The following is a 14305-nucleotide window of genomic DNA, read 5'->3' as shown; positions in this document are numbered from 1 at the left end:
AAGGCTCCCAGTAACTGTCTGATGAACAGATGAATGTCTGAAATAACTGGCAGCTCCTAGTTACTATGTACTCACTGTAAGCAGGTATTGTTCCTGGTACTCTACACGAATTATCTACCACACAGAGTATTATTTACCCCCAATTTTCAGATTGGAAAGTATGGTTTAAAGGGGTTTACTAAGTCATCCACGGTTACACAGCCAGTAAATAATTGAGCTGGAATCCATCCCATGGCACATACACCCAAAGGGTGATGCTCTTTCTTCTGTCCCTTAGTGCTTAAGATATTATTGTCTTAATTACCTGATACCACCCAGCACCAGCCACATGTACATCTTCTTACAATACTGCAGAGAGCAAAGTACACACTCTTGATCCATTTCTTTCCTCCAGAGACCATGCACTGGTCACTGGTGAAGCCTGATGGACAGACCTGTTGGTCTAGCAGAACACTCATTAAAAAGCCTTGTAACTGTTATTGCTCTGTGAAGCTATCTCTTTCCATTCTAATGGAATAGTGGGTTTTCTGTGTTGAAACACATGCCAGGTTAATAAGTCTGTAGGGTAACGACCAGATTTTATTGGTCTTATTGGCTGTCTCAGCCAGTAGGTCAGTAATCTGAGGAAATCAACAACAGTAAAAAGTCAAAACATGGAAAACTTAAAAAAGATGAACCCTTACAAAGCCTTTCATGAGCTCGTATCTGCTAGAATTCATGGTATAAACTTGTAGACAATGTAAGAGAAATACTTAAAAATGAAAAAGTTAAATATGAATAATCTATAATGGGCTGATCTCCATCTCTTCCAGGTAGAATTAGCCATCACCTCACAAAGACAAAGATGAGGAAGGAAGTATCAAACGAAAAGGACATTTGAACTGACAGCCACAACCTTGACCTTCTGAGCAGAGAGAAATGGGTCACGGAAACCTTGAGGCTGGGGTGTTAGGGACTATTCCCTTCCAGACCTTGGTGCGCCCACGACAAGTTGGCAGGGAGACCAACAAGGAGTTGCACGACCGTGACACACACAGCAGTGGCGCCTCCCAGACAAACTTGAATTCTCAGCCTTCACCACCCTTTCCACATCCAATGAATGTTCTGCATAATTGGGCCTCAGAACCTCCACGCAGAAGCACGTATCAGATATGACCACTGGGGCCACAAAACTCCACGGTCGGTGCCCACAATTCCAGTTTGGGGCCTGCTAAAAGATTTCAATCTTTCCATTGGATCTGCTTGGTGCCTCCACTGTAGGATTGCCCAGAGTACTGAGTAGACACTGGGCCTTTGTTCCTGTGCTCAGGACCCTCTCCCATCTGATCGCCACCAGGCTGACATTTGCATCTCTGTAAAACAACCTGCTGAGAAAATGCCCACAAGGCCTGACGTGGTTTCTTAAATTAATTTTTTTTATGAACTTGTGCTAAATCACAAGGCAAGCTCTACCATGCCCTGGAAACTGTGTTGTTTTCCTCCACATCTCTTGAGTAAAGGAATTAAGGAAAGTCACCCGTAAGTAGGCACAGGACCTATTGAATACCTGCCTGGCTGAATTCATCTACAGCCCATAAGCTCAGTATTGCTTCCCAAGAGAGAGCATAACACACTTTCCACTGGAAAGCTCTTTATGGTTTGCAAGGGAACTTTTTAATAAGTCTGTGAGTTAGACAGAGTTGATATACTGCTTACACTGTTTTACAAATATAGGAAATGAGGTTTGGTCACCTTTACTCAGAGACAAAGGCAAGAATCCAAACGCAGATCTTCAGACACTTAGGTCAAGGTGCTTTCTACCCAACCCACTACCTGGGGAGGCTGTAAAGCCAAATGGTAATGGGTAAAGTATCTGGATTCATACAAAGTAGGTGAAAATCTTGGTTCTACCACTTATTGTTGTGAGTTTCTTAGCCTCTTTGCCTCAATCTCATCTGTAAAATGGGAAATGTTAAGAATAGCTACACCATGGTTGCAATAGATTACTTGGATAAATATATCTTAATATATTAAACAATGTTTTTATATTATGATAATATAAAAACATCTTAAAATATTAAAACAGATCAAACATTAAATCACTCCAAAAATGTCACGTGACCACGTAAGGTGGTTATTTGTGAGCCTGTACAATATCAGAACAACACTTCAAAGAGGATCACTGTACCGTGAGGAAAGTACTAGGCTCTGATTCTGCTCTGTTATGTTATACTGGGAAGGATGTGTTCTTAAAAATGTAACATAAAAATCCTTTTTAAATGTAATGTACCAGACTCTGTAACCACAGGGAGGCACGCCTTGGAGAAACAGCCTGCCGTGTTGTGGACAGCTCTGGGAGACCACGGGGCAGGGAATAGTTAGCAGCCTCTGGGACCCAGCTGACAGCCACCAAGCTCAGGGTTGAATTCTGCTCACTAAAAGAGCCTGGAAGCAGCAGCTTCCCCATCCAAGCATCCAGATGACAACGCAGCCTTAACTACAGCCTGTAATACCCTGGGCAGGGGCTTCCTGGTTCTCATTTATATATAAGACATGCCCAGGCTCCTGCCTCACAGAAGCTGTGGGACAATATGCACTGTTTTTTAAAAAAATGTAGTATACCCGCCATAAAGAATATTTTATAAATAAAGAAGGAAAAACGGGGGGGGGGTGGTGGTGTGTGAAATTCCCTGCTAATCCAATTATTTTCCTGGGCATTCTCTCCTAGTCTTTCTTCATAAATACGATTTACCACATAGTAAATCAGAGTATTCATACAATTTTACAGCCTGAAGTTTGCACTTTATTGTACACATTCTCCTGTGTTACAATAAACACATATATCCTTCACATTTACAATTTTTAATAGATGTAAAATTTCTATCAAGAGATGGAGCAAAATTATTAAGTTCATTTACTATTAGTGGATATGCCTGTGGCTTCCAAAACTCTGCTATTATAAATAAAACACTGCTATCAAAAGAGGCACGTTGCATCTTCCTTTTTTTAAACCATAATTTGGATTAATCCCTAAGGGGAGACAACCTGGTAAAAATACACTATGTCTCTAAACAAAATATGTCTCTTTAAGCCAATTTTATGGCACCAGAAGTATCTGAAGTACCAGTTTTATGACATTCTTTTCGGTATTAGATGTTTTAATTTTAAAAAACGCAGTGAAAAATGGTAGCTTAAAGGCTTAATTTCTGTTTTTTAAATTATCAGAGCAAGTTTAAATGTCTTTCTATGTTATTCGTTTCAACTTACTGCTTCCTCTTTTTAAAATGTTCCTAACCTGAGTTGCCTCACCTCGCTGAGACTCGGTTTCTTCATGTGTCAAGTGCAGATAACGCCACATACCACACACTATTTCTGTGATAGTCAAATACAATCATTTTAGTGAAAATGCCGAGGAAGCCCAGCACATAGCAGCTGCTCAATTTTTAGTTACATGAGTAAGTTGAAGAGTAAGTGGCCAGTTACACAGGGTGACGCGACGGCCAACCATAGTAATCTGATATTCGTGGAGCATCCGGGCGTGAAACTTGTGGTGGGAGAAGGGCAATTTTCTATGCAACACCCAAAAGATGGAGTGAATAATTGAAAAAGGAAGACCATGTCGCCATCATTGCGCCTGTCCCGTAAACACCCGCCTACCTTGGACACAGATTTACGAAGAGGCGCTAAGTGTAGCACAACCCCCACGAGCCTGGGCGTGCAAGTTCTGTGCACAGCCGCCCCTTCCTCACTGACTTCCTCCCAACGCCAACCACACCCCAGGTGAGTTTCGTCTACATCTGATGATAACTTCCTCAGCCTTGGCCAGGCTCTTCCATCGACTGTTTAAAAAAAAAGTATAGGGCATCCTTTTCTTATTTGAGGGAAAAACCATTATCTCTATGACCGAAAGGGAAGCTACTGTGGAAAGCACTTAATAAGTTGCAAACTTCCTGCATAACTAGAAGGCGTCATTATTATTTATCGGGAGTATGCATACCACAAAAAAGTTTGGTTCAGAATTTATAAGTCAGACTTAAATCAGCCCTGGAAAGGACTTTCACAGGACACAAACCTGGCCCTAGATTTCCGTTTCTGATGAAATACCCTGCAGCTCTTGCTCACAGACAGAGCTATTTGCGGCAAGAATGCAAACAATTCTCCGTTATTCAGAATCTATTCTGATAATATCAACAACAATGGTGGAAACAACAGAAGAAGATGACCATGAGTGAAACGCACTTCTCTTCCCACCAGGGACCGGCAGTGGGAGGCTCTGAGGCCAAGGCCGGCTGTCCGAAGGAGGAAAAGCCTCTGAAGGTGGGCTGTTTGCATCACCTCATCAGTGGCGGCTCCGCGGTGGTTTATCATTGACTTGGTAAAAACAGAGAGTCAAACATTGGTCAAGTCCTCTGAGAGGCATCCAGAGAGGTGTCCTTGCTCACTTCAGCGACACAGAGCTGGAGAAGTGATGCAGGACCACGGCCCCTTATGACACAGGGAAGAGACCGCCCCCTGGACCTCGCTCGGGGCGCACGTCCCTTGGCAGCCGTGAGTCAGACCCTAGGTGTGAGCGCAGGAGAAACGGTTCCTAATAAGCCAAAGTAATATGTTGTGAGCACTCTTTGGAGCTACTTTCTGCATAGAAGAAAATGTGAGCTCTTGAAAGTCAGCTTATAAAGTTACTACATGAAAAATACCGAGAACAGCAGCCTCAGTGGGTCTGATAACGGCCCTTCATACTGAAGTTAGATACCCTTCCAATGGCAGCACCAAGCATGTCCGATTTTTTGAACCTTAAAAGCACAGGGGCAGCCAAACCGTCTATGACAACCCCCAGAGGTGTGAGAGGCTCAGATGGTCACGCCCAGGTGCCACCACTGTGACCTGACAGGTGGCTAGTTTCCAGAATTTCCTGGGGATGGAAGTCAGATGGAGATGGCTCTGGGGCCGTGAGGTTTTCAGATGCAGGAAGAGATTTCTAACCATTCAAATGCTCAGTGTTAACGTGTTTGCATCCAGGAGATTCACAGCTGTCACAGCTGGAAGGGCCCCTAGAAACCATTAATCCACCCCCCATTTTACAGCAGGTAACAGAGCCCCAGAGAAGGCAGCTGGTGGTTCAGGGCTTCGCAATGGCTGAGATGGCTCCGGGAACCCAGGGGAAAGGATGGAAACTAGGCCTGTCCGCGCCACCCAAGTCTCTGCAGCCCCTCCGCTGGGCGCTCTCTACACCCTGTTGTTCTGAGTAAGCAGAGAACCGCCCGAGTAACTGAGAGCAAAGGCGCAGCCTGGGAACAACCATTCAGCACTTTCTTTGTCCACAGCTCTTCGTCCAGACCCCACACGTCCCATTCAGACAGCCGCTGCCCGGCATCAGCGCCATCTCCCCGGGGCTTCCCCCAAGTGCACGCTCAGCGTTCACAGCCCCCCAGGTCCCCAGGGTGCAAATCCTCCCTCTCTCGGTTCTGGTTCCCACGGGCACCAGGCGTGGGGGACAGTGGCAACAGACCCTTCCTCCGGCCTTTACAATCACAGGGAGCACAAGCAGTAAATGAGGCGGGTTTTGCTTGAAATGCAGAATTTCTGCTAAGCAGCTTACGGCCTGTTTGGCCACATGAATGATTCCTCTATGTTACATAATCCGTCGTTGTAATGTCCTTCCCTGTGTGTGGGTCTGTGTGTGTCTCGTGGTGCACGTGACTGTGGGGTGAGTGGGGGTGGTTTAGCTGCGGGCGCACTGCCAGGGCTGCTGCTGGTCAGGGTGAGGGTGGGGACCGCCAGCACCCTCCCTTCTAAGGGGCCGGCAGCCACTCAGGTTCAGCTTGTGAACCTCATCTCCAACCAGAGCACTGGGTTGTTGCTTTAACTGGAGGGTTGCTTTATGTGAATCAAATAATATTAGGAGGGAGCGAGCCTGACTCCTAAGCAAGTCCTAGTGACACAAAAAATAAAAAAAGGCCGTTGAATGTTTAAAGAGTCACTGCAATAGGATCTTCTCCCCAACGTATCCCACCGGTGTAAAGAGAATCATTGTAAAAGCACAATTTGAACATCAAAAGGCTATCTTGTTCTGTTTTGGCGTTAAAACATTGACCTGCATTTCCTCAGTGCTGTGCATAGGAGGTGGCTTACCTTCCAGCATTTTCTGCAGGCTGTTCCTCATGACGTGGATGTTCTCTATCCCGATAAACTGGAACTTGATGTTGGAATAGTTGTCCTCGTTCTCGTAGCCCTTCCCGGCAGCGCGGTTGGCCATGGCGTTGAGCTGCAGCGGTCGGCAAAACAGAACCGTGGCCAATTACATTCAGGGCGTGAAACAACCAAAACCTTTTGTGGTTATCCCTAAGAACATTCAAACTGATGCGCAGAGATGTAACATGCTTTCCTGGGACACCGTGCTGAGCTGTGCAGTGTCAGACACGCGTGCTGAGCTTGTCTTCGACGGCACACGCTTGTTGACATGGGGCACATGTCTGAGCTGGGAAGGAGCATTCTATTCACAGTTCCAAGCAAATGTGACAGAGCCCACCTGCCCGACTTGACAGCAAGCATTATACCCTGCGGACGGGCAGAAGGGGCTCGGCGGGTTAAACCATTACTCCCGCCAGTATGGGGCGGCCAGTGAGCGCACCGTCAACAGGGGACGGCTGCGCCCTTCTAACTGCCCCCGAGAACCCCTCAGACATCAATCAAACCTTGAGCAGGAGCCACTGAATACAGTGAGGACACTACGTCTCCAAAGGCCCTCCGGCCACCTTGTTTCAACCTGGAGGCCTGTTAAGAGGGCCGTGATAACTTTTATTACCATAACTTTGTATGTGAGAAGTAGGGATTTCCTAGTGTAAACCGGGTTTAATGATAATGGATTTTCAGGAAATATATGAAATACAGACTTCTGCCCTAGGCCTGTGCAACTAAACTCAAGAAGGGGACAAGTCTTCACTCAGAAATACACAGGTTTCTAGAATTCCTGCTGATTTGCTACGTGGGTAATCCCATCCTAGTAAACAGTATTCACTGGCCAGTCGCTGCTACTACCCACAAAGGACAGGGGGCTCTCCCAGGCAGAGAACTGACACCGGGACTCACCACCAGAAAAAATGTCAGTTTTTAGGACCACAATGCAGTACTGAGAGGATATTAATAAATATTTTTCAAAAAGCTAAGTTTGAAAAGTTAAGTAAAAAACATACGTATTTTGCCTGCCTGGTGTGGCTCAGTAGTTGAGCGTTGACCCATGAAACAAGAGGTCTCAGGTTCGATTCCCGGTCAGGGCACTTGCCTGGGTTTCAGGCTCAATCCCCAGCAGGGGCCATGTAGGAGGCAGCCGATTGATGTCTCTCTCATCAGTGTTTCTCTCTCTCTCTCCTTCTCCCTTCCTCTTTCTCTAAAATTCAATAGAAATGTGTGTGTTTTTTTTAAAGTAAAATTACATTTAAAAAAAAACCACATATTTTTTGACTCAGATTTCCTACTTGTGAGAATCTGACACAATTAAAAATACCTGCACATAAAGATAGCTGTACAAGAATGTTTAATGCAGCTTTTTTTAATAACAAAAAGTTGAAAACCTATAAATATCTCCATAGGGCAGTGACTGGATAAACTATGGTAAATTCATGCCTTTGACTACAAACAGGACCAAGAAGAACATAGATTATCTATCATCTATATCTATCTATCTATCTATCTATCTATCTATCTATCATCTAATCTATCTATCATCATCAACAGAGACAGACAGACAGACTTGGAATTGGCCCCCTGACATGTTAACATGTGAAGTGAAAGAGTAAGCTACAAAATAATATTCTACAATTACCCCATTCTTTGTAAAAGAAACCAGCCCACAGGTAAGTGTTTCTGTGTGTGCACGCTGATGACGCCGAATGAAAACGTGTGGAGGACTGCACCAATGTGGCAAAGGTTACGGCAGAAGACAGAGGCGGCAAATGACGGGGGACACGATCAGTACCAGTTTAGACACCCCTGTAGTCCTTATTACAGAGAAGCTGTATTAGGTTTGTAATTTAAATAATGGCAGTCAAACGTTTTAGAAACATAAACCAAGCAGCCACATGGGGCTCCAGCGGCAGACACGTCACATTTCCGCAGCGGCCCTGCCCTGCGACTTAGCTCATGGGACATCAGCGGGGCCACATCAGCCCCTCAGAACCCCTTTTCCAGTGTATGCAAGACTGTCGCCTTCCTCCCAGGCATGCTAAGAATAAAGGGTTTGGCTTTAGTCAAGAAAAAATATTAAAATAATGCTATTTTTAAGACAACTTACATTTGTGCTTTAAACTTTTTAAATATTTTAACGGGGGAAAAGTTTCTACAATTACCTTTAGACGTTATTATTAAGAAACTTACTATTATAAAATATGACTGCTTCGTATAATTGTTTTCCAAAGCTGTTGGCTTATTCTTCACAACAAACTTCATAAAATAAAATGATTGCTAGGATCATTGTAAGTGCCCTTCTCTACCTGAACCTCAGGTTTATTCTCTATCTTGAATAATTCATGTTAAGCTTCCTCACCTCATGCCGCAGAGAGACTCTTTTTAAACAGTGCAATGAATAAACCCAAAACACTATTATTAGTAGTAGTATTATTACGTATAACCAGGAGTCTGTTCACATTTTTACGTAGTTGATTACCTCTGACCTGGGCGGATTTATGGGTGGTCTTCTTTAAAAGCAAAGCAGCAACACGTGGCCTCTTGAAAGTCAATGTTACTTCTCACAGTGAACAGAAGGTGGCCCCATTTAGCCTCCCACCCAAAGTGTACTTCCTCAAGGTCTCCACATATTTCATAGGCCCTAGCATGATAAGATGGCAAATATTATGCAGAAAATACAGTTTTTAAATTAATAAAAATTCAAGAAGCTATCCTGGACCTATTATATAATATATACATATATATTACATAGCTATTCAGATAAGGTGTCCCTTATATAACAAAACACTATTAATAATCTAATTTGGTCCCCCATCCCTTTGGCTGAGAACTTCACAACCAAAGGAAAAGCTATTCATTTCAGGTCTTAAAAACTCCCCAAGAGATAAAACAATGAAAGTGACGACATTCCAGCTTCAATGAATGCTTAAGAAGCACAAGAGACAAATGAAAAGTGGAACTGGAAAAAAGTGCCATTTTCCAACCTAAGATCACTCTGCTGTTCGATGACCTCGTCATCTTCAGGTTTGGAAAAGCTCCTGAATGAAACAAAAGAAAACTGCTCATTCCTCAGCAAACACTTAATGAACGCCTACTGTGTGCCAGGCACTGAGCTCAAGAAGAAGATGAGTAGGAAGCTGTTCGACCGGCATAAGCTCATCACTGAGCGTGGAAGGGAAAGCTCACAGCACCGCAGAGCAGGACTGGGCAGGAGCCGAGCACCTGGAGGCAGGGCAGTGGCAGGATTTCGAATTGGGAGCGGCCCCATGTGGCCCAGGGGATCGGGGGAATGTTTCATGAAAGAAGGAAGACTTGAGGGGGACCGTAATAACCTGGAAGGATGGGGGGAAAGCGATGGGCATTCCTGATGAAACAGCGAGGACGAGAGGAGGCGAGGGATCAAAATCCAAGGAGCAGGTGGGTACGGGCGAGCCAAGCAGGGCCAGCGGGGCGGGAGGTGCGTGCATGGTGGCAACGGCAAGAGAAGCAGCTGGGACACCTTGAGAGCTCTACAAACAGGCCCAGTCAGGACGCTTAGTCTTTATCTGGCACTGGAGCGCAACTGAAGGATTCTAAGCAGGTTTAATTGGAAAATCTGAGAGTCGGTGTCCATGACATGAAGACCGCCTAGAATGGGGTGGAGGACCCAGCTCCACGGGGAGCTGTCGGTCTTGTCTATGCCCTCGACCTGGCACAGGATGGGCACTCAGTGAAGATCTATTGACCGGCTCACCCCCCCCCCCCCCAACAAATGCCTGAATAATGGGATGACTTTGACAAGTGTACAGTCTAAAAATGAAAAGAAAGAAAATCAGATTCTTCCCCTAGCCCTAAGTCATCAATCAGACAGCAAAACCATAAAAGCTTCGCCAAGGACCATCTTGCTATCAAGTTAAAGGTCAGCCTGGTCAGTCTTAGTCTTGGAGTCTCAGATTTCAGCAGAGTACATTCTACACCTGAATAATAACAGGCCCTGACCTTCTGTGGTTGGGACATGAGAATAGAAGTTGACCTTGGCAGGAGGAGGGTTGGGCCACATCCTAGCACAGGGTGTCAAATGATTGTCCTTTCCTCTCACTCTCTCCAAAACTACTGAAATGAAAACCTTAAATAGTAATGTAATCATGAAAATATAAGATGATTTTATTTCTTGCAACTGCTGTCTGTAACTGTGCTTTCTACAGTCCCCCTTTCTTGCCCCCTAAGGACATCTTAAGCTGAATGAAGAGCTGTCAAATTTACCATCAGATAGGAAACCACAATCCAGCTCAATTTAAAACTCCAATCCCATGCATGATGCAAAATGATCTTTCCCTCATTACAGGCTATGGGGACTGGTGAGGGGTCTGCTCTGGGTTACCCTCCTTATTTCTTCTAGGCTCTACCTATGTCCTGGGAAAGGGGGTTACAGAGGAGTGATAAGAGGTCAATATGTCTTATAAAGCTGGACAAGACTGCAATTCTCTCTCCACTGGTAGTCACTGCTTTTCTGGTTAACACTTACCATCACTGCCCTCCCTGGCATAAGAGGCCAAATGCTGAGTCTCCTAGGGCACGTCCATGTATGTGGGCGCCTGGGGTAGGAGGTACGCAGTCCACTGACATGGGAGATCCGTGTTGACTTGAGCCCATTCCAACCCCTTCAGCTTCACTCCCCAGCACATAACCCACAGTCACTGCAGCTGGGAGCCCCGACTGGACAAGACCTCTCCGGAGGGCTCATTTACAACTTCCTTCCTCTGCTTGCCCTACAGGAAATTCCTTCACCCATGTCCTGCCAACGAGGAGAGCAGACTGCTCCATGGATGTCTCTCCAATTCCCTCTCCCCTGCTCACTGCCATGGTGTAGCAAGTACGCTACACACCCTACCAGGAAACGAGGTCCCAGATTCTCCTCTTCGGGGACCCCAATCTTTACAAAGGATTTCTCTTAGATGCCCCCTCACATGATTCGGTAATGGAATAATTACTCATTCCAGAGTAATAACAAAAACTTCCTAAGGACATCCTATTACACAACTAAAAAATCAGTTATAAAATCGTGAAACAAGGGGTGATCACAGAGCTATCTTGCAAGGAATGAGAGCGGAAGACTGAGCCTGGGCTGAGTCAGAAACCCACCTTACCTCACCCCTTCTCTTTAGGGCTCTGCCCTTCCTCCCAAGGTGCTGGCGTCAGAGCACAGCTCACAGCCCTTCCTGTTCCTCTGGCCTTGGCATGATTTTGGATGAGCTTGTGGGTGGTTCTTTAGCTCTGAGCCTCTGGCTTCACTGGGTACATGCTCAGAGGGGGCAACCCTCCTGATCCTGACAGTGCGCACGGAGAATTTTGTAAACAGCACCACAGTCAAACAGGAGCATGGGCTTTGGGTCTGGCTCTGCCTTGAACTGTGTGACCTTGGGTGAATTACTGAACCTTTCTAAATCTAAGGCAAGAGGCATAAGAACGCCTCCTAATCTGCAAGATTATTATAAGAATTAAATGAGAATGTACCTGGCATTTTTACAAGCTCAGCAAAGTCCCAGAACAAACAGATGATGAAGCCATGATCACGGATGAGATAAAATGATTCTCTCACTCTTTACAATTCACAACGATGGCATCAACCCTATTTCATATCTTCCTATGCACCAAATCCTGCAGTAATATATAAGCTCCAGGGTATCCTGTGATTGAGTGGCTAGTCAATACATGCTCAGGACCTCACTGCCTTTACCTTCTCCCCCTCCAAGATTTCAGCGTCAACAAGCAGCATCCCCTGACCAGGCAGCATCTGCGGTGAGCCTTACTCCAAGAACAAGAATTACCTGGGTTGCCTCCAAACTCTCTCTTTTTAATTAACTGGGAACCACCTGGGCAGTATCCCATTTCCCACTGCTCGCCACCTAGAACCGACAGTGACTCAGTGTCCAGGCTACCAAGGAGCCTCACACACTTTGGAACCCAGATCAACAGGCATGGCCTTTAAAAGTGTGGAAGCTCTCAGCCAGCAGCTTAAGCCTCCGTGAAGCGTGGGTGCCCAGGTCAACACGAGGAGAGGGCACAGCTCATACTCGACACCACTTTTCTTTAATGGATCAGCATGAAACTTCTTATCATGGAGAGTAAACACACTAAGTGCTAAATATACCCTTCCAATCAAATCCTTTGGATTAATTTATTTTAAATCTGGCCTATGCCAGACTCAACAGCTGCCACATTTCCCGGCAGGTTTACATAACATAGTATACACCTGGCTCACTGGCCCTTAAATGAGTAGGCGAATCTGTTTGCCTTTATTTAAATCTGGGGAAACAGTAGGAGAAGGGCATCCCAATTCAGTGAAGCCCGTCTTCCCTTCCTTTTCTTATCTTCAGTATGTGTGTCTGAGGAGCAGGCACCATGAAGTCTTTTTTCTGACCATTAGGGACATCAGAACAGCTCCACCTGACCTTCACAAAAGGTACCAGAGGAGGGAAAGCAGTCAGGGCAGGAAGGAAGGGGCTAGAGCATAACCAGCCAGAAAGAAACGCACAAATCAGACAAGAACAGTAAAAGTCAGAGAGTTTCCGGCATCTTTAGGTGAAAATCCTCAAGCAAAGAACGTGTTTTTCCCCCTCAGTCTGAAGCTCATACTTATATGTAGTGCTCTGAAAATTTGTCTGAAAGGAAGGAGTCCTTTCCATATAATCTTCTGGAACGTAGTCTAGCTGTGGCATCTGTTTTATCACTGAGCGTGCTCACTGCCCCACCCACACCTGAGCATCCTCACTGCCCCACCCACACCTCAGCATCCTCACTGCCCCACCCAACCTCAGCATCCTCACTGCTCCATCCACACCTCAGCATCCTCACTGCCCCACCCACACCTCAGCATCCTCACTGCCCCACCCACACCTCAGCATCCTCACTGCCCCACCCACACCTCAGCATCCTCACTGCCCCACCCACACCTCAGCATCCTCACTGCCCCACCCACACCTCAGCATCCTCACTGCTCCATCCACACCTCAGCATCCTCACTGCTCCATCCACACCTCAGCATCCTCACTGCCCCACCCAACCTCAGCATCCTCACTGCCCCACCCAACCTCAGCATCCTCACTGCCCCACCCACACCTCAGCATCCTCACTGCCCCACCCACACCTCAGCATCCTCACTGCTCCATCCACACCTCAGCATTCTCACTGCCCCATCCACACCTCAGCATCCTCACTGCGCCACCCACACCTCAGCATCCTCACTGCCCCATCCACACCTCAGCATCCTCACTGCCCCACCCAACCTCAGCATCCTCACTGCGCCACCCACACCTCAGCATCCTCACTGCTCCATCCACACCTCAGCATCCTCACTGCCCCACCCAACCTCAGCATCCTCACTGCCACACCCACACCTCAGCATCCTCACTGCTCCACCCACACCTCAGCATCCTCACTGCTCCATCCACACCTCAGCATCCTCACTGCCCCACCCAACCTCAGCATCCTCACTGCTCCACCCACACCTCAGCATCCTCACTGCTCCACCCACACCTCAGCATCCTCACTGCCCCACCCACACCTCAGCATCCTCACTGCCCCACCCACACCTCAGCATCCTCACTGCCCCACCCACACCTCAGCATCCTCACTGCTCCACCCACACCTCAGCATCCTCACTGCCCCACCCACACCTCAGCATCCTCACTGCTCCACCCACACCTCAGCATCCTCACTGCCCCACCCACACCTCAGCATCCTCACTGCTCCACCCACACCTGTCCCACAGCTGCACTCCCATCAGCTGTAGAGTGAACTGTTCTGAGATCAAGGGTATGAGTAAGGCACTGATCTCACACTAGGAGAACATCAAGTTAAGTGACCCAGACCATGAATCACAGCACTTGATGAAATGAGACTCAGGGAAGCAGTGAAAATTGCCGGGGTCTGAGTGTCTACACAATGCACAATGGATAGTGTCCAGTTCTCATAATTTCTCACATCACCCATGAGTACAAACTATGTCTCTAATGACATAGACATTCTCTTCTTAACATCATCTTAACATTGGTTAATAAAATTATACAGGTCTCAGGAGTACAATTCTATAATATATCATCTGTATACTATATTGTGTGTTCAACACCCCAAGTCAAGTCTCCTCCATCACCATTCATGCCCC

The 14305-nt window shown here is 46.5% G+C and overlaps 1 protein-coding gene across 2 annotated transcripts in view; it reads right to left on the bottom strand.

Moving 5' to 3' along the window:
- Nucleotides 1–14305, bottom strand: part of MTMR7 (myotubularin related protein 7) — a 76025-nt gene that overhangs the window by 17812 nt on the left and 43908 nt on the right. For both annotated transcript variants that reach the window (XM_081130243.1, XM_081130244.1), the window contains one exon: nucleotides 6112–6244. In XM_081130243.1, the coding sequence (XP_080986369.1) occupies nucleotides 6112–6244 (133 nt within the window). The remainder of the gene's footprint in view (nucleotides 1–6111; nucleotides 6245–14305) is intronic.

Source organism: Miniopterus schreibersii, assembly GCF_964146895.1.
Source record: "Miniopterus schreibersii genome assembly, chromosome: 2".
Lineage (NCBI taxonomy): Eukaryota > Metazoa > Chordata > Mammalia > Chiroptera > Miniopteridae > Miniopterus > Miniopterus schreibersii.
The sequence above is the reverse complement of the archived record's forward strand: the minus strand, read 5'-3'. Positions and strand labels throughout refer to the sequence as shown.